Source organism: Mastomys coucha, unplaced genomic scaffold (assembly GCF_008632895.1).
Source record: "Mastomys coucha isolate ucsf_1 unplaced genomic scaffold, UCSF_Mcou_1 pScaffold13, whole genome shotgun sequence".
Taxonomy (NCBI): Eukaryota; Metazoa; Chordata; class Mammalia; order Rodentia; family Muridae; genus Mastomys; species Mastomys coucha.
This window is the reverse complement of record NW_022196895.1, coordinates 70,930,783-70,951,609: the sequence shown is the minus strand read 5'-3', so window position 1 is coordinate 70,951,609 and position 20,827 is coordinate 70,930,783. Positions and strand designations below refer to the sequence as shown.

General features: G+C 44.6%; 1 protein-coding gene across 3 annotated transcripts in view; it reads right to left on the bottom strand.

The window, feature by feature from the left end:
• Dym (dymeclin) overlaps window positions 1-20,827 on the bottom strand; it is a 265,175-nt gene that overhangs the window by 195,623 nt on the left and 48,725 nt on the right. For all 3 annotated transcript variants that reach the window (XM_031366051.1, XM_031366049.1, XM_031366050.1), the window contains exons 7-8: window positions 8,119-8,244; window positions 5,935-6,077 (exon numbers count right to left, since the gene is read on the bottom strand). In XM_031366051.1, the coding sequence (XP_031221911.1) occupies window positions 5,935-6,077; window positions 8,119-8,244 (269 nt within the window). The remainder of the gene's footprint in view (window positions 1-5,934; window positions 6,078-8,118; window positions 8,245-20,827) is intronic.

Genomic DNA, 20,827 nt, shown 5'->3' with positions numbered 1-20,827 from the left:
CACACTAGAGGAGGGGTGGGTGGGGGCTAGCAGACACACTGGAAGAAGGGTGGGTGGGGGCTAGCAGACACAGCAGACACACCGGAGGAAGGGACAGGTGGGGAAGCAGATATAGCAGATATATGCTAGGAAACAATGGATTTCATTCAGCTCACCCTAACGGACATCCAGAGCGCAGCGCCTGTAACAGTGAGTGGCAAATTGTCGTATTCTAGGACCTGTCCTCCAGAGTGTAATACTGACAATGTAAATATCCAAAGCCAGAAGTACCCATTTTATATACGTAATTAGTGTTTAGGATTGAGATTGATCTACTCGATCCACAACTCTCACCATCCCACTAAGCAGCACTGTGGTTTAAAATGATGATTGACTGGAGCACAGTGCCCAGCTAGCATCACAGAGAGACCAGTAGCCACACAATTTGCTAGGATTAGAGCCGTAGCCACCACCATCCAATCCAGCTCAGCCAACTTGTTAGGTAGCTAGGGTTTGAATGAATATGGCTGTCCCCTGACTCACAAAGGAGATTAAAACCAAAGTTATGTTAATGATATAAAGAAGAAAGTTGGAAACTTAATCTCAACTATGGTGCTCAAAGGTAGATGCTTTGGCCTGTACAAAAAAAATTTAACTAGATAGGGGCCACAAGGCTGGAGCCCTCAAAGACTAAGCACTGCTGTCTTTACGGAAAAAGAGAAGCAAGAAGAAACAGGCAGAGGCACCCCTGCCCCTTGCCTAGGTAATGCCCCAGACTCCACCAGAAGGAAGGCCACTCCAGCACACCAAATCTTGGGTTTTTGAATCTCCTCAACTGTGAGCCAAAATAAACCTCCTTTTCCTTGTAAAGCAGCCTGCCCAGATTTCACTGCAGTAACATAAAAATGACTAAATACCTGGCTAGGATGGACTGGTGCGCTACCTCCAAAAGCATATGTTAAAGTTCTCTTAAAGGGACAGTATCAGAAAATGGATCTTTGGGTAGTGATGTGTTTCTAAGAGGCCAGCAGGGCAGATCCCCCACGGAAAGACAGTGACACTGTAAAAAGTGACACAAAGTCTTCTGGTTCCCATGAGAGGACACAAGCCAGGAAGAGGACCCATATCAAACAAGCTTGCTGGCATGCTGATGTTGAACTTGTGGGTTCCACCCATGTGAACAAACAGCAGTTCCTATGGCTGCCAAGGCTGCTGGGTTTTGTTACAGCACCTCAGGCCAGGCCAGGCTTTAAAAACACACACTGGGCCCTGCACATAACAAGTTGTGGATGTGAGAGTCACGGGTCATTTGTTTATAATACATGTTTAACGGCATAGGGAGATGTGCTTAGAGATTAAGAGTCATCAATTACTTTACTGGTTATCAACAAGACCACTGCTATTATGGGTTAAATGAATGAAGTATTTATTATACTTTGAATTAAGTCCTCATCAATTTTTCTCTACTAAACTCTTGGGCTAATTTTATAAATAGTCAACAGCACTGAGAGGACGATTCAGCTGGCAAAGTGTTTTCCCTGTGAGCACAAGAACCCAAGTTCCATCCACAATGCCCACATAAAAGGCCGGCATGGTGGTTCACCCTTGTAGTCCCAACACCTGGGATCCCTGGGACACACTAGCCAGCCAGTCTAGCCTAAGTTGTTCCTGAGGATGACACCCAAGGTCTTCCCCCAGCCTCCACACATACACTTAGAAGAAGCAGACACAAAAGTCCTCAGATAAGCTGAAATGGAACTGTGGCAACTGTTGTCAAGCTAAGTTCATTTAGGAAGGAACAAATTTCTTGTGGAAAAATCTATTTAATAATCAAATTTTCCTTCCTGTCACTGACAAAATTTTGCACCACATAAAACAAAAAGCCAGCTGGACACAAAGCAAGAATGTGACGGGCATATTCATTAATCAGTCTTTTAAAACTTTTTTTTTTACATGATTTAAAGTTTAAGCAGACCAGAAACATAGACGCTCTGCGTTTTAACACTGTCATAACAGAGGTGTCCCTAGGGTTCTCTGATCACTGGTTGTTTCTAATTAAACTTCCATTCCAGTTCTATTTTATCCATTCTAGCTGTTTTCACCACAAACCCCCAGTGGAGCATCAGGACTGACAGCATGAGGACAGAGGTCATATGGTTTTAGATGAGATTTTACGCACTTTATCTCTTCTATTTCTCACAAACCCAGGACAACAGGTGTCCTTTTTATCAGTGTTAGAAATCAGTCGATGAGATTTAGCAGCCAGGGATTGGAGCTGAAGAAACGGCTCAGCAGTGAGCAGCATCTGTTACTCTTCCAGAGAGCCAGAGTTTGGTTCCCAGCACCCACATCTGGTGGTTTCCAACACCTATTAACTCTAGCTCAAGGAGATCCAACACTTCTGTTGCTTCTGCATGCACACACAAAAAGACACACAAGCAGACAGGCAGGCAGCCAGCCAGCCAGCCACACACAACAACACACACTTAAAAATAAATCTAAAAGAATAAGTTGATGCTGATAAACAAGGCCTCATCACAGAGAGAACGGCTTAGAATGAGCTCAGTTACGCCCGCCTGCTGATACTTCCTCTCCTAATTACTAGCACTGGCTGAGCCCCTGCCACAGGCACAGAGGACCCTGAGGAGGGACTTGGGAGCGGCACCACATCAGTGATGCTGAGACCGGGTGAGGAGCATCCTATGTGCCCAGTGTTAGCACCAGACTTCACTCCATGTCTATGGATGAGGAATGCCAAGATCTAACTACAGTGCTGACGTCAGGTGATTCTAGAATTCTGTGATTAGCTTAAGAAAAATCAGCTGCAAATTTAACATAATACATTAATTTTAAAAAATGGATGCACTCATTCCAAAACAGTGATACATCAATTGAATCTTTGCCTATACTGACAGCATAGTGCTATAAATAATTTCTTGTACTATAAAACTGTGAATATAGGATTATCTGCATGGATTATAACAAAATAAAGTGCTATATTAATTTACAATTTATTCTAACCAGTTTTTGAAATCACATTCAATGAATCTGAAAACGCTTTTTAAAACAATTCTATGTGACTTGTCATTACTCTCAGTAACAGAAACAAACAAAAACTACTAGTATCTTTGCAGTGTGAGCTACAGTATTTTTCCTATCTGAGCCAGGGCCGCTGGCTCCTGAGGAATGGGAGAGTGGCTGGCTGTTCTAGAAAGAAGACAAGCAAGCACTACACTGTAGGACTAAGTCAGAGGAGAGACACCAACGGCACAACAATTACAAGAAAACCTAACCCTGAATCAGACAATGGCTCACACTGCTCACCAACACTGAGAGGCTGGGGTAGGCGGAATGCTGTGAACTCATGGTGGATCACACAGCGGGGCTAGCATAAGATCATTGTCAACACAAAACCAAACCTAAGTGCAACACTCAAGTGAAACCACACCTCATAAAGGAGACTTCATCCCTTCGCTTGTGATGGGATGTGAGGAGGGGATGCAAAGATCGTGAGATGCTCCTGAAGGAGTAAGGCAACCTACAACCAAGTGGCTTAGAGCTAGGTGCTGGGTGTCATGCCTGCTGCTCTTTGTGTCCTTGAGACAAGAGCTCACCTTTGTAGACCAAGCTGGGCTTAAATTATTGGCAATCCTCTTGCCTCAGCCTCTTGAATTCTGGAATTAAAGACAAAATGGCCACCATTCCCAGGTACATGTTAGCTTTGAACATTTAATGTTATCCAAGTATTTACTGACAATCCACAGATGTTAAGCCAAGAGCCAGGTGTGGCGGTGCTTGCCTGTTGTCTCGGCACTCAGAAAGCAGAGGCAGGAGGATTATGGGTTAGAGGTTGGCCTGGGATAGTCAGCCCAGAGAGCTGGTAAATCAAGCAGCCTTCTCACTCGTGACATATGAAGGTAAGTATGGGGGGGAAGGAGAACAACAGGAAAACCAGCAAAGGCTGCGGAGTCACAGAGTTCAGGCACAGACTCTCGCCTTGCCAGTGTTAGCAAAACCACTATGTAAAAGTAACTGGGGGCAGGGGGAGGTTCTGCCCCATTCTAGAATAAAAGACACAGAAACCTGGTGTTTTGTTTTTTTTTTTTTTACCCAGCTATAATCCTAAATGGGGCAGGTTCTGAGCTATTCTAACCTACATCACAGCCACAGGCCCTAAGCTATTAGCCAGCTGAGTCTTGCTCCATCTGCTCTGCTCCATGTGTGTCCTCAGGGCAATTTTCTCTTGGCCACATGCACATGGCCCATCCTGCCTCATGGGGACCTCCTTCTCCTACCTCCATTTTCCTTCTTGTGGTCCCTGAGAGCCATCTCCATCTCAGGTCCCATCTTCCTCTCTCTCCTGGACAGTCCCAGGCTCCAGCCTTCTACTGTCCAGTCAGACTACCCGGGTGCATTCCCTATAGCGCATTGCTCAATACACTGCCCGCATCCAGGCTGCAGCCTCTGAACACACAGTGCACAAGACCAACCATACCACCACTATTCTAAACTGAGTTTCTGAAACAATGCATTGTTTTAAAGGAAGGGATCGTTAAAAGCATCCAGGGCACACAATGGTACGAAGCAGTGCTTCTTACACTCGGGCAGGGTACGACCACAGTATTGTCTGTGAGCCGGGGCTGGGAGACAGTGTGGTGGAGGGAGTGCCTGCTGTGTGCACTCAGTCTACACAGTAAAATGCCTGGCTTCTGGCACTCGGCAAACCAATGACACCAAATTTATTTGTCTAAGATGACAAAAAAAAAAAAAAAAAAAAAAAAAAAAAAAAAAATCTACCAAGTATGACCACTGTTTGGAAGAAAGTAACTAACGCACTTGTCTCTAATTATATTAGAATACTGGGAAAACCTCAGATGCCAAGTACTCACATCAGATAGATGATAGTGAAAGAAAGAGAGAGAGAGAGAGAAGGAGAGAGAGAGAGAGAGAGAAAGAGAGAGAGAGAGAACACCAAGAGGCCAGTTATGTCTCACCTTCAGAGGCCTCACCTGGGCGGTGCAGTGTGGGATGGGGGAGGGGTGGCCACAGAAGCGGTGCACTGTGGCATTCTAGGCTGGCTCCCTAGCACTGAGATGAGGATGTGTGCGACAACACATGCATTTAAATGCAGGATCCCAAGGGAACCAAGCGCAGGCCAATCTACAAAGTCTGGCTGCTTCCTGATCAGCTGCTTAAACTACAGAGCAAGCCTGAGACTTTTTAGTGAGAAGCTAGCAAGCTGTATTTATGGCAAAGTGAACTGTCGCACTGAGCTGCTCACTCCCATGCAAGTTCCTGCTTGCTCGGATGCAGGCAGGAGGGAGACAGCCCAGGCTGCCTCTCCTTTAGAATGAAGCCCACATTCTCAGCTGCGTTAGCTCCCAGAGCCTGCCCGTCCTCAGAAGGGAGGCCAAGGGCACCAAGTGCTGGCCTTGTCTCCAGCTCTGCACTCTGCAGCAGAAATGACGTCTGCTGTGGGAGGAGAGGGTTTTTCTTCAGCAACCCCATCCCGTGCTGCTGCACAGTTAGCTACAAACTTCCAAATCTCCCAATTTGTCACTGAACAAAGCTCTGAGATTATGCAATGAAACCCAACCAATCAAGCCTCTAAACAGAAAGATGTTTTCTATAATGCACGGAGTGAAAAGCATCCGACGGCTCCATTTTACTTTCTCTTCAGAACCAGACCTTGTACGATATCCATATTTACATATAAACATTCGTCTTGAAAAATGATGTTCTATAGCTAAACAATCTATTCATTATTTGCATACATGTAACACGAATCACCACAGAGAATCGGGGAGTAATGTTTAATTACTTTGCACATTTACACTTAGCCAGCTGCACAGACCCACTAGAATGGCTGATGGCAGCAGCCAAGTGAGGAGAGCTGCTTGCGGAGAATGAAAAGAGACTCCACAGACAGAGGATGTGCAGGCTGGAAGGACTTACTTGCCACTCCTGACGCCAGTCCATACAGCAGTCCTCCCCCATCCGACTGCTCAGGGAAGGCATGGGTTCCTGGTGGAGGTGGCTTCTCTTGTCTGATAAAGTTATACAATAAGGTTTTCACAAGTTTGCTGGTGTACGGAAGACTATACAGAAAGGTAAGAAAAGAAAAGAAAATCAAACTCTGTTCATGGAGTCCCAATTCTGCATGACAACACAGAATACGTCTGTCACTAGGACTACCTCACAAGCAGACTCAAGCCTTGCCCCGGCGTTGCCTCCTGCCACACCAGAAGGCACGGATCAAACCGTTAAAGGGTTAGCATCTGTCACCTTGCTGGCAACTTACACAAAATTGTAAATAATTATAAATGTAGTGGCCAATGCAGTACAGCTGGCAACCGAAGGAAGGTTGTTATGTAGAAATCAGCAGAGAAACAGATAAACTAAGTGACAATAAGACTCATGTTTTAAGCACAAAGCTCCAGTTACTCAATTTTTGGTGACAAGGTAATTTCTATACTCTCTGGTCCACTTGTAGATTTTTACATGTATTATTGATGACCATGGCTTCTACAGTAAACCACATGAACCAGTAAAAGAATATTCTGCTTAAGTATTTGACTTTATAATGATACTCTAAAAACTTCAAGACTAACAAAGTAAGACGACTAATGTCCTTCCCATCTAAGAAAAATACAACTTTTATATTTCTAGCACTGTAAGAAATACATTTCTAGTCAAAACTCTAGCAGGCCAGGTCCCTCCATCACTGTTAGTTAGGGTTTAGAGAGGAGTCCCAAAGCCCAGCCCTCCCCATCTTGTCAGTGACTTTTAGAGGTCATCTGCGAAGGCTCCAGTATGGTTTGTCTCCCTTACAATTCACACCAGAGTTCAATCCTCATGAAGAGTCAGGAAGATGGTGGAAATTAAGACTCACTGTGGTGGTTGGCAGTGGAGGCTGCCGGTTAGGTCAGAAGGTAAGTGTGGGGCTCATGTGATCAATCCTGGTAGCTCTTCAGTAAGAGAGAGCCACAGACTGGCTTGCCTCTTGCTGCACAAGGCCCAGTGATACCTTGGAGGCTTCCAGTAAGAAGAAGGTCACCAGATGCAGTCTCAACCTTGGGCACTGGGGTCTCTTTTATATGACTTACCCAAAGGACTCTTTGGGAGCCTGTGAACACGCTGTCATGTAACCATGGCAACAAGGCAAGCACAGTGAAGAGAGTGCTATAGACAACACCCTTCACTCATAGCAATCGACAAGTATTCTACCCATAGCCATGTCCCCAGAACTTACAGATAACTTTAACAAAAACTAACTTATTCTGAAGACTTGCTTATTTAAAGCTTTTTGAAAATTATATCAACAGGAGGTAGGGTACTATGTTTACTGTACCCTACTCCCACTGTTATCCACACTCCCACAAGTGTCTGCTACAGAGGAAGCCCAACATGTAGTTAGCATACAATACAAGTAGATGCTCATTAAATTAGAACAGTGAAGGGGCCATTGGCATAGTCTCAACAAAAGGTGATCAGACACAGACCATAAAAGTCTCAAATTCACAAGGACCACATTCTCAGATTCTGCATCTACTATTTCAACCAATCACAAATTGAAAACACTCAGAAAAGAAAAATCTTATCTATACTGAACTTTACTCCTTCTCCTTACTTTCCAAACAATGCAGTATAGCAGTTATTTACACAGCATTCACATTGTGTCAGGAACTATATGTCATCTAGACAGGATTTAAAGAGCACAGGAGGATGTGCCTGGGTTACATATAAAAGATGTTGGAGGGACTTGTGGATTCAGTATCCTAGCCAGTTCCCTGCAAATACCATGGGACAACTAGATTCCAAGGAGCTGGCAAAAGAGGAGTCGGGAGCAGTGGGACTACGCAGAGAGGACTTGGCAGAGGAGGAGGAATAGGAAGAGAAGACAGCTGGCCATTGCACAAAGCAGCCGTTACAGGCACCATGAGCTGGGGACAAGGCAGAGCACAGAGGGAAGAGGAACCAGAATGGGGCCCCATCTTGTGTTGGATATAAAGTAACAACAGAACAGGAAGATATGTCAGGTTGGTAAGGCAACAACACCCATGAGAAGATGCTGTAGAAATAACAGATTAACTATCCCGGTGGTTGCTCCTTAAGAGGGACATGTTAAACATAACATACCACGGGCCTTGCATCAGGTACTTGTGACTGATGCTCTGTCGCAGAACCTCCTTGTGGAAGAGTTGGCAGGAAAGGAAGACAACCATCGCTGAGATGGCCTCCACTGATATCTCATACGTAATATCCCTGAAGACACGGGGGAAACAGAGTCATGATTAGTCTGGAAGATTAAACATTGCTCTTCCCACATAAACTGTACATTTAAGCAGTCAAATCTACATATTCAAACATTTCAGGTTATTTTTTAAAAAATGCTTAAGATAAAAATTAAGTCAAGCCAAAATATTAAACCCCTTTCCATACATTAGCTCTTATACTTGGACCTGGCATCCCACTGTTTTCCTACTCTGCAGTTCCCATGTCTATTAGTCTACCAGTGTATGATAGGAAAAGCAGCAGTGTTCTGCTCTCAAAATCTGCTCTAACCCCCATGCTTGTCCCTGATCACTAACAACAGCAACCCATAAAGAGCAGGGAAGGCAAAGGGAAAGCCATGATCTCTGAATGAGAATAGTGTACGCATTTCATCTCTAATGTGGGACACCTCACGCCAACTGTGCAGGTTCAGCAGGATGTCAACACCAATCATGTGACACGAGGGCTGTGGGGTAGAGACAAGAGGACCTCAGCAGCTCTGGTAAGTCAGCTACCCAAATTAATATGCACTAAGTTTGATGAGAATCCCAGTTTCAAAAAAATAAAGTAAAGAGTGATTGTACTGGCTGGTTTTGTGTGTCAACTTGACACAGGCTGGAGTTATCACAGAGAAGGGAGCTTCAGTTGGGGAAGTGCCTCCATGAGATCCAGCTGTGGGGCATTTTCTCAATTAGTGATCAAGGGGGTAGGGCCCATTGTGGATGGTGCCATGCCTAGGCTGGTAGTCTTGGGTTCTATAAGAGAGCAGGCTGAGCAAGCCAGAGGAAGCAAGCCAGTAAGCAGCACCCCTCCATGGCCTCTGCATCAGCTCCTGCTTCCTGACCTGCTTGAGTTTCAGTCCTGACTTCCTTTGGTGATGAGCAGCAATGTGGAAGTAAGCTAAATAAACCCTTTCCTCCCCAACTTGCTTCGTGGTCATGATGTTTTACACAGGAATAGAAACCCTGGCTAAGACAGTGATGAAAAGATATCAACGTCCTATAACTTTGTGGATGTGCATGCCACACACATGTGCACATCCATGCATGCAACACAGACATACACAGGCACACACTCACACAAAGACACACATACACAGGCACACACACATACACATAGGTAAACATTCACAGAGACACACACAGATACACACACACATGTATGTACGCATACACACAGGTGCACATACAGACATACACACATAAGCACACACAAAAATAAAATAGTATTTTTCTTTAATGCTGTTATGGGGACCCTGAGTTTGTTTCTCCAAACCTCCACTGAGTGTCTTCCAATTGCCTGTAGCCCTAGCCCCTTGGGACCCAAAACTCTTTTCAGGCCTATGGCCACGGACACGAACCCACACACCCACAAAAATTCACAGGTTTTGGAAAATTAAAAATAATTTTAAAAGAACTACAAAAGTGGACTGGAGAGATGGCTCAGTGGTTAAAAGCACTGACTGCTCTTCCAGAGGTCCTGAGTTCAATTCCCAGCAACCACATGGTGGCTCACAACCATCTGTAATGGGATATGATGCCCTGTTCTGGTGTGTCTGAAGACAGCTACAGTGTACTCATATACATAAAATAAATAAATCTTTAAAAACAAAAAAAAGTGAAATACAAAAGTAAACACATACACACAAGAAATCGGCAGGAAATAAATAGGTCAACCAATCCTCTGAAAGCACAGGTGCTCAGAAAACATATAAAACCTGATACAATTTTTAAAGTGTTGATTATTTCTAACCAGCTGGCAAACACATATTAAAACTATTTTGAGATTCCCTCTTACCAAACTCACAATGGCCAACATCAGGAAAACTAAAGACAGCAAACTCTGCTGCAGGTGTCTGGGAGAACATTGCTGATGGATGTCAACTATGTGGCACTGTGGGACTCAGTGTGGCAGCTTCTCAGGAATCGAGAGACAACTATTATGACCCAGTTCCCCACTCATGGTCATATTCCAAGGGTTCTAGATCACACCATGGTCAGATGGTCACTTTAACAGGAAAATGGAATATCAACCTAGCTGTCCATCAACAGAGGGGATATTGGGACAATTTGGTAGGTATTTATTCACCCAAATCATTTTTTATTAATCTGAAGTTTTCCATGGTAAAGTTCTCAATTAAAGTCTAAGGTAAATTTCAAGTCAAAGGAAATTTTCAAGTCAAGTTCAAATAAAAGTATGTAACAGCTACTGACTGGTAGGTAGTCCGTTGTGTATTTAAAGACAACTGGCTCTCAACTAGGCAAGTTTAAACCTAACCAGATATGTTAAGGAGCTATCACTGGCAGAAATATATTTTAGAAACATAACATACTGAGGCAAAAACTCTGCCTGGCCAACTCAGCTAAACTCTGTTTAAAAGTTAGGGAAGGGGATGTGCCAGTGGCAAAGGTCAGTGATGGTGCATCTGGCCAGCGTGCAAGAAGCTTTAGGTCCAGTCCCTAGTACCACAACACACACACACACACACACACACACACACACACACACACACACACACAATGTGGGTATAGCTCAGTGATTACTTAACTACTGCTATAAATTATTTGTTTATTTCTCTCTCTTTCCTTCCTTTTTGAGGTTTTTCTCTGTGTAGCCCTGGATGTTCTGGAACTCACTCTGAAGACCAAGCTGGCCCTGAACTCAGAGACCCGCCTGCCTCTGCCTCGAAAGTGCTGGGATCAAAGGCATGTGCCACCATTGCCCAGCTGGACTTACTTTCTTTCTTTTTTTTTTTTTAAGATTTATTTACTATATGTAAGTACACTGTAGCTGTCTCCAGACTCTCCAGAAGAGGGCGTCAGATCTCATTACGAATAGTTGTGAGCCATCATATGGTTGGTGGGATTTGAACTCAGGACCTTTGGAAGAGCAGCCAGTGCTCTTAACCACTGAGCCATCTCTCCAGCCCCCTGGACTTTCTGTTTTTAAGACTAGGGTTCATTATGTAACCTAGGTCAACCCCAAACTCACCATGTACCCCCAGGCTATTCTCAAATTCACAGTAATCCTCCTGCCTCAACCCCTCAAGTACTGAGATTTCAGGCATGCACACTGCCCAGGTAGGGTCATTCTTACACAGCAACAGAGACATGACACAGACCCGGGTCATTTCCTGGAAGGTAAGTTGTAGGCAGTGTGGATGGGAACTGCTGAGAAGCTGGTTTAGTAAATACAGCAGGTGCATAGATACGCTGGACAGTTTCTAAAGCCACAGATTACATGTTCTTCTCACAGCACTAGAAAGTCAAAATGCTGTTCCAAAAGGAAAAGGGAGAGGGGAAAAATCAAAAATAAACGGAAAACATGGTTCTGACGTTCAGTCCTGCACATAAGCAAGGACACTGTGCACAGGGCAACCTGGCTCCCCACTGACGGCTACTGGGCCTTCTCTTGCTGCTGGAGCAGCCATGAGAAAAGGATGCTGCTCTAACAGCTAAAAGATCACCCCAGTACCGGTACCAGCTGCCTTCACCACGCCGCAGACACCTTGAGACAGCTCTGTGCACAACTGCAGCTGAGCGCACTGGCTGCTGGGTGCCCTGCCAGGCAGAGCTATTTCAGTTGTAGTAGATGTGCAATCCCCAGCCTGATGAGCCATTTCTCCCAGCAGAGGAGGAGCACTTCCCTGATGGAGGGACTACTGTGAGTGCTGCAAGGCTGAGGGTGGACAAGACCCAGGCTTGGATCACTGCAGGGCTACACAGCTGTTGAGGATCTGTTAGAAAGAAGGCTCAGAGCCGCTTTCCCATGCTATCTCCCCTGCCGTTACACCAGGACCAGCTGAGGATCGGTTAGAGAGAAGGCTTAGGGCTGCTTTCCCATGCTATCTCCCCTGCTGTTACACCAGGACCACTAACCCTCTGCAGTGGTCTTCCTGGCCCACTTCTGTAGAGCAGGCTACCCTAGTAATCGCAGGGATGACACAGGATAGGGGCATCACTGCGGACAGTAGCAGCAACCTGGAAAACTAGACTGAAGCCTGGCACCAGACTTGACAGCTGAACACCACACAGGTGAGAGGAATCCCAACAGGGCTGGCACTAGGCTTGCCCAAGGCAGTCCTACTAACCTCTGGGCTTCCAGGGCCAAAGCATCCACTAGCAACTCAAGAGTGAAAGAGACTAGCCTTAGGAGTGCTAAAGACACAGGGCGACCAAAGGCCTGGTCTACCTACAAACACCCACTTACGTCCCTGATGTGAGGCAGAGGTGCCTGGACCTGAACTGGCCCTGCATAGGCCACGCCCAGTCCCTGAACAGCCCTTAATGGGCCCTACTTCCCCCATTGAATGCCGTCCCAGCGGAAGACAAACCGTCAATAGAAGCTGCACTGAACAATTCCAAGGCAGCCAGGGTGAGCAGCGAGAGCAGAGGAGTGAAGAGAACCTGATGACCCTACTCAGCACAGGAATCCCAGAACGCTGTCAAGTGTTAGGGCACAGGGCCTCGGGCGGCAGCATAACGGCTTTAACACTGGTTTCTGCCGGAAGCCACGGCCCTGATACCAAGGCCAGCACAGGACTTGTGAGGCTAAGAGTCTCTATACACAAGACTGGCATGGGGCTGTAACATTAGAGGGCACCACTCGCCACTGTTTCCATCAGCCCGCCACTGCCACCTGCTGTTGTCACCCAGGGAAGGAAAGGAACAGAGGGTGCTGGAGACCAGCATCTGAGAAGCTTGCCTGCCCATGCCCCGCCTGGTAGGGCAGAAGAGCCTGTGGGTAGGGAGGCAAAAGTACCACTCCAGAAACGATGCCAGCTTGGTCCACACACAAAGCTCCAGGCTAGACACGGCTATAGCAAGACACTCTTCTTAGAAAAAGCAAGCAAGTAAACAAGAAAAGTTTAAAAAACAAAAAAAGACTTATTTCCAAGCGCATGTATTGGTACAGAGCAAAAGAAAAAATTAACACCAACAGTGAAATCTATAGCCTTTGAATTCCCTATGCAACCCAAAATAGCCTCCCAAATCATAGTCCTGCCTCGCCCCTCCTCCTCCACCTCACTATGCACCGCTCCCAGCTGGAAAATATTTACACAGGGATTATGATTACTAGTGGCTACTCACCTCATTTAGGAAAGAGGCCCGAGCCCACCCTCCAAGACTCCAGGACTTCTAACAGAGCACCCCTGCCCTTGCCCCTTCACCTCCAGTTTGACAGGCCTACTCAGAAACCTAAGCATGTGCCCAGCTCAGGGCTTTGCATCTGCCGCTGCCTGCTTACAAGGCTCTCCCATCAGATGGAGAGCAGCAGAGCATCTCGGAGTCCACTTAGGTTTCCATTTAAATAGAATATGGCATATAAGAAACACCCCCAGGGCTGGCGAGATGGCAAAGTGGGTAAGAGCACTGGCTGCTCTTCCAAAGGTCCTGAGTTCAAATCCCAGCAACCACATGGTGGCTCACAAACATCTGTAAGGGATCCGATGCCCTCTCTGGTGTGTCTGAAGACAGCTACAGTGTACTTAACATAAAAAGTGAGCTAGTTTAAGATTTTCTTTTCTTTCCCAGTCACTTCACTGGATAGTTAATAGATAAAGCAGGATACTGGTCTGCACAAGACAGCAAGAGTTCTTAGTGCTAAGCCCACTTTAAATTCACAGATACTTCAGCTGTGTCAAAACAGAGACAATGAAAAGTACTTAGGGGCATTGCCTAATGGGCCGCTTATACCGCCTGCTAATGGTGAATGACACACTCCACCACAGCAGAATATGCTGTCGGTTCCAACAACTATCAGTTGCCAGCTTGAGGGTAGAGGAAAATACTGTATTTACACTTTCCACTGTCTTCAGATTGAAGGAAAAAACAAAACAATCGAGCACCCTGCCCTAGCCCCACCGAGAGTCTCCCAGGCAGTGAGGAGGGAATCAATATCGGACTTTCCATTTATAGGATCAAAGTGCCCTCTCTCTCTCTCTGTCTCTCTCTCTCTCTCTCTCTCTCTCTGTCTCTCTCTCTCTCTCTGTCTCTCTCTCTCTCTCTCTGTCTCTCTCTCTCTCTCTCTCACACACACACACACACACACACACACACACACACCCTAAGACAAGTCTGGCATGGAGCATAGTCCTGCAAACCCACAAGGAGAGAAGAGGGAGGGAGAAGTGTGAATTCAGTCTAAGCCTGGACTACACAGTGAGTTCAAAGTCAGCCTATATTCCATATCAAGATCCTGTCTTAAAAAAAAAATTACTAACAATCCTGATGATACAAATGTAATTAACTGAATCTACAGATTGACCTGCCACCTCATGTATATTCGCCTTCAATTCATAAATCATTTCAGGGCTTCCTTATTTAGGCCTTCCTTAATTTCACTAATCATAATTTTTTAATTACTAATAGTTAAGTTGTGCACATATTTGTTAAGTTTAATCCAATGTGTTTTGTGTCTTATTTTTAATGGTACTTTAATTTTTATTCATCACTTGATAGCTGCTATTATATGATTTCTATGAAATGACTCTGTCATTGAGAATATGAACTTCTCAACACATAACCATAAACAAACTTTCCCTCTTTACAATTCCAGGGGCTGGGCATTCCAAGGTTAAGATGCCAACCAATTTAGTTCCGGGGCAAGAGCTTTTTTCCTGGCCTGTGGGCAGCTGCCTTCTTGCTCTAGCTGCGTGAGGTGGAAAATGGTGAGGAGAAAATTACTAACTATGGCTCTTGTCGTTCCTGTGAGATGGCCTCCCATAAGCCCCGAGCCCTAGGACCATCACACTGAGAAGTAGACTTCGACTGGGGGTGACTTTGTTTTATAACATACAGTGTCTGAAAAGCTAGCATGGTGGCTCATGCCTGCAGTTTCAAAACTTGAGAGAATCAGAAATTCAAGGCCAGCCTTGGCTACATGAGACTGTCCTGGAAAAAGCATACCAAGACGGCTTAAGAAATGACTCAGCAGGTGAGAGCACACACTGCTTAATTTCTAGCACCATGCCGGGTGGCTCACAACTGACTGCAACTCCAGCTCCAGCTCCAGGGAATCTTTCACCTTTGATCCCTTCTGGCACTCATAATCATGTGCACATACACATAATCTGAAAATAAACATTTTTAAAAGTTTTGTAAATATAAACAAATCATTTTAAAACCATAAGAAAATATCAAAACAGCATGAGAGACGGTTTAAGCAATGTGTCTAATCTCATTTCAGCCAGGAATGTTCTTAGTTAATATTCTGTCACTTCAGTGTAGACAATCACTGGTTCTGGAGGTTTAAATGCCATGTCCTTTAGAGACAGTTAATATCCTACTTAGCTGTGATGAACCATGACAACGGCCAACACAACAGGCGATCCCTAAAGGTGCCAAGGTGGTACTCACATGCGGTGGGAACAGCGGGAGTTAAGGCTCACCCAACAGTAGGGAAAGGAAGCCTGGAAACAGCGAGTACCTGGGACTGGTGAGCGAGGTCCTGAGTCTTAGTGGGAACCCACCACCACCACCACTTACCCGGGACTAGTAAGTGCGGTCCTGAGGCTTAGCGGGAACCCACCACCACCACTTTACTAAGCCAGCATAACTGTGCTCTAAAGCTTCCCCTGACAGTCAGACAATCCTAGCTCTCACCCTCACCGAAAAAGCTTCTCTCTGCAGCAGACAGACACCATAACAGAAAGCCGCAACTGCTCAACTCATCGTGGAAGACCACCACAACAGATACGACATCATCCCTGCACCTAAGGCTCAGAACACATCATGGAAGAGGTGGCAGGAAAACTGTAAGAGCCAGAGGACAAGGGACTCTGCTGTCTGATGTGTCTCCTAGATATGACAGGAAAGGGGCATCCATGCTACCTCAACAACATGGCTGCCTAAACAAGATCTGAAGAAGCACATCGACAAACATGCTAACGAGGAAGGGCACAATCCCAGGGGCCTCAGTCAGACAAAGGCCTGCAGGTGACTGAGGACTGGCAGAGAGGGAGAACTCACTTTCCCTAGGATGAACCCACTAACTGGTCACCTAACACCAAGTGATCAGCCCTGAAATCATATACATACAAGTAACAGTAAGTGGAGTCAGCAGGATATACATATATAGGGATGTATGTATGTATGTATGTATGTATGTATGTATGTATGTATGTATGTGGGTAGAGGTGAGTAAATTTAAAAGGGAGCCAGAGTGTAGGTGAGGGTTTGGAGGGAGGAAAGGAAAAGAGAAAATAAAATCATTTTAATTTTGAAATATAGACTTTTTAAAAAGGAGAAAGATGTATACAACTAGGAAAAAATGAGCCAGGCATACCCGAAATTAAAGATATGAGTTATATTTTTTGCTAATGGCAGAACATATGGAGGCACAAATTTAGTGTCATTAAGTGGTCAATAAAACAGTTTAAAGACTTGTTAATAAATCTGATACCTAAGAATTCTGTTCTATTATGAGAAGAAGCAGAATTTTAACACTCAGACCCATCTTATAAAATAAACATAAGATCAAAGGCAGAGGGAGGCAGATCTCTGTGACTTCAAGAACAACCTGGTCTACAGAGCAAGTTCCAGGACAGCCAGGGACAAAAAAAATTCAACATTACCAAAACAAAGTTTATGCTATTAGTAAAATTAAAATAATAACAGAAATATAATAGGCAAATTTTGAAAAAGTATACTATAAATTCACATCGAAAATGCCTAATCTTAGGGCTGGAGAGATGGCTCAGTGGTTAAGAGCACTGACCGCTCTTCCAAAGTTCCTGAGTTCAATCCCCAGCAACCACATGGTGGCTCACAACCATCTGTAATGAGATCTGATGCCCTCTTCTGGGGTGTCTGAAGACAGCTACAGTGTACATATAATGAATGAATGAATGGATGGATGGATAAATGGATAGAAGGAAGAAAGAAATGCCTAATCTTTGTAATAAATAAATATGGTTATGTAATTTTTAAGGAATGAGAGAGGAGGTAGAAAAATTGCAGCCTTCATCCACAGACTATGGGATGTGAAATGGCATGCCCAGAGTCCCACGTGCTCTAGCAATTCCATGCTTACATCATACCTAAGAGAACTGAAAACGCATACCAACACAAAGTCTTATATTTTCTTATCATTATACATAAATACAAACAAACCAAACTGATGAATACATGCAAACCCACTGAGCTGTTTACTTTGAAAATAGGAGGCAGAGTAAGTATTGGATTTATTTGGTTTTATTTGAAAATTAAAACAGAAAGACCAGTAAATACTGGGTTACAAAGACTCCTAGGATAGACTGAAAAAAAAGAAAAAACAGAGCAAGATTCGAAACAATCGTAGAATTTTTCCACTCTGGTGTAAACACAAGGTAAAAGGGGATCTGTACTCCTAACTGGTGATATACATTAAAATTTCCAAGAAGGGACAAAGAAACTAAAAACCAAGAGTCAGTTATGGAAGCAAAGAGGAAGGCTGCAAAGACCTGGGGGTGGGGGGCTCTGCCGATGGCTCTCATGAAACCAAGAGTCAGTTATGGAAGCAAAGAGGAAGGTTGCAAAGACCTGGGGTGGGGCTTGCTGATGGCTCTCATGAGTGAGCCTCTCCTCACATCAAAGTATCAACCTGTTCAAAAGCAGGTTACCCTAGACTGACATACCAAACTTCTGCCTGTTAGCATCTGAGCACACCGGGCAGTGGTGGCGCACGCCTTTAATCCCAGCACTTGGGAGGCAGAGGCAGGCAGATTTCTGAGTTCGAGCCAACCTGGTCTACAGAGTGAGTTCCAGGACAGCCAGGGCTACACAGAAAAACCCTGTCTCAAAAAACCAAAAAAAAAAAAATGAAATGAGACCGTATGAAGAACGTGATCAGCACCCACATCACGTTACAGCATGCTGTAAGAACTAGTCACCCCAAACTGGGGATACAGCATGCTGTAAGAACTATTCACCCCAAACTGGGGAAGCGAGCATTCTTCCTCAGCTCCTTATTAGCTCTGCTCACGTCAGCACAGGGATCTCCGGAGCTCGGTTTTCCTTCTAAGTAAGGGCAGTGGGTGAGCTCTGATGTCATTTCCTTCTCTAACTTCCCATAATGCTAAGAAGAAGAAAGGGAACTTGAGGAATGTTAATTTTTATGATAACCAAATTTAAAATATTAATTGAACTATCTTAAATGCCAAGTCATCAGGGAAATGGGTCTGAAGAGGCCGATACTTGAGAGAAACCAAGATCTACCGTGCTCAGTGGAGTGATTTTTTAAAAATGAATAGTGTTTTCAGCCAATAGATCTTTCTAGTTCTGAAGTCCTTGTATAATCTTCAGAAGATTTATTTTCATTACACAATTGCTAAACCAAAGTCAACTTGAGTGAGCTAAAGCACTGTTTTGGCTGCCATAGTACCCCAAGAACTTTCCAGCATCTGGAAATGTCCTAGGACAGACTACTGTTGGAACAAGTTACTACTTCATGTGAATAAATGACAGAAGCCGTGACCTTGTGCTGCGCTGCTGGGGCAGAGGGGGACACTTGGACAAGGACAAAAGCCATCGTGAAATGGGTGTTGGTGTTGGCGAGCAGCAACGCTAATGAACACAGAAGGAAAAGCCATGCTCCTCTGACTGACTCCTGGATAGGAACCTGGCGGCACTGTAAGTGGAACCTAAGTTTAATAAAAACAGCTGACAAGTTCAAACGATTAAGATGAAAATTTAGAAACAGCTATTTGAGCAAACAGGGATATTCTACAAGGAGAGAATTAGTATGTATTTCAGATGCTGTCACAGGAGTGGTGGCTAGTTTTAAAACTGAAATTAGAGGTGTGGCTGTAATACTTTGTGCCAGGGATTAAGCTCAGGGTCATCTCTCTTATTAAGTACGCACTCTGCCACTGAGTGAAGCCTGCAGCCCTATGCAGAAGTCTCAGCACACACAGGACCACCCACTACACTTAGTGCTACTGGGGCCTGGACTCAGACAGCAGCCAGTAACAGAGCTGACTTAAAACTTACTGCCTGGGGACAGGGTTAGTGATTTTTTTTTTTCTGCTATAAAATATATCACATAGCTCTTAATAAAATCATTTAAGAATTGGTGGGGAAAATATCTAAACATCTGCTCTTATTTTTTCCTCTCTCTCTTGCCTCTTGCCCTCTAGCTCCCCCTCTCTCCATCCCCCCCCCCCCCCCCCCCCCCCCCCCCCCGTCTCTCCATGTGGTCATGCTGGCCTCTACTTCTCTACTCTCTCCCTCTCTCTACTGCCCTCTTAACTCCCCTCCCCATGCCCTGAATAAACTCTATTCTATACTATAAAAAAAATCTAAACATCTACCTTGCAAAACCAACACTGTGCTTTGGTCAGACTTGTTTTCAATAACCCAGGTCTTAAATATTACACACTGAAAGTTTTAAGTGGGATTTCCCAACCCATCATAAATTTTTCTAAGAAACAAACAAACAAAAACCTCCTGTGAGAGCTAAAGAGAAGGCTCAGCAGCTAAGTGCTACTCTCTGAGAGGAGCTGAGCTCGGTTCCCAGCCCCATGCCGGGCAGCTCGCAACCACCTGCAACTCCAGATGCATGGATGGCTAGCATCCTTTGAAACTTTCTCCTGGACTTCACAGGTATACCTACCCAACACACAACTCAAAGTACTACATCTTTATTTTTTATTAATTCTTGTCTGTATAAGTGGTTTGTCTATATTTATGTCTGTGTACCATGAGTAAGCCTAGTGCCCAAAGAGGCCAGAAGAAGACAGTGTACCCCCCTGAAACTAAAATTACAGACATTTGTGAGCCAGCATGTAGGTGCTGGGAACCAAACCTGGCTTCCCCAGAAGAGCAGTCAGTGCTCTTAACCACTGAGCCATCTCTCCAACTATAAAAATAAACCTGCAATAAAAAAACAAGCAAACAAAGAAAAAAACCCTATTGTAACCTTTTAATACATAATTCTACCATGGCATATGAAAATTTTATAACATTTAGTTCAATGCTTATAATGCCTTAACTTCCTAATTCATCCAGAAAGCTGTGTTAGATATACATATATATACAATATGGGTACATACATACATAATATATCTAAGTATGTTATTCTTAATAATAACTTTGCTTTCAATTTTAAGAGGCTGATTTAATATAGTCTCATAAGGAAGATTCAGGTTAGTTTGAACTTATTCTCCATGACTACTAGAATTAGATTTCTAACGATTCTCCTGCTAACTCAACACAGGTAAGCAAGAGCCACTGTGAAGCGGTCCAGCTCGACCGACCGCCGTGTTCAGGGTGTGTTGCTCAGGGGCTGAGTGCGTCCCGTGGGCATGCTGACCCTCCTTCAGTTACAGGCTGTGCTCGGGAAGGTGCAGTGCAGTCTGGGTAGATGGAACACTTACACAGCAGTTGCTTTCACATAGAAACTGTAACCAAGACAAACCTTCTCGTGAGATGGACGTCCAAGGGCATTAAATCATAAGAAATTGTTTCAGCAGCTGCTTCGAGCTGGGCACACATAACACAAGACATCTGGCTGCCTGTGCAGTTTCAGTTCATTTTAAAAGTATAAACACATTAGAACACTGAATGTGTGATATACTGCAACAATGTCAGCTCCT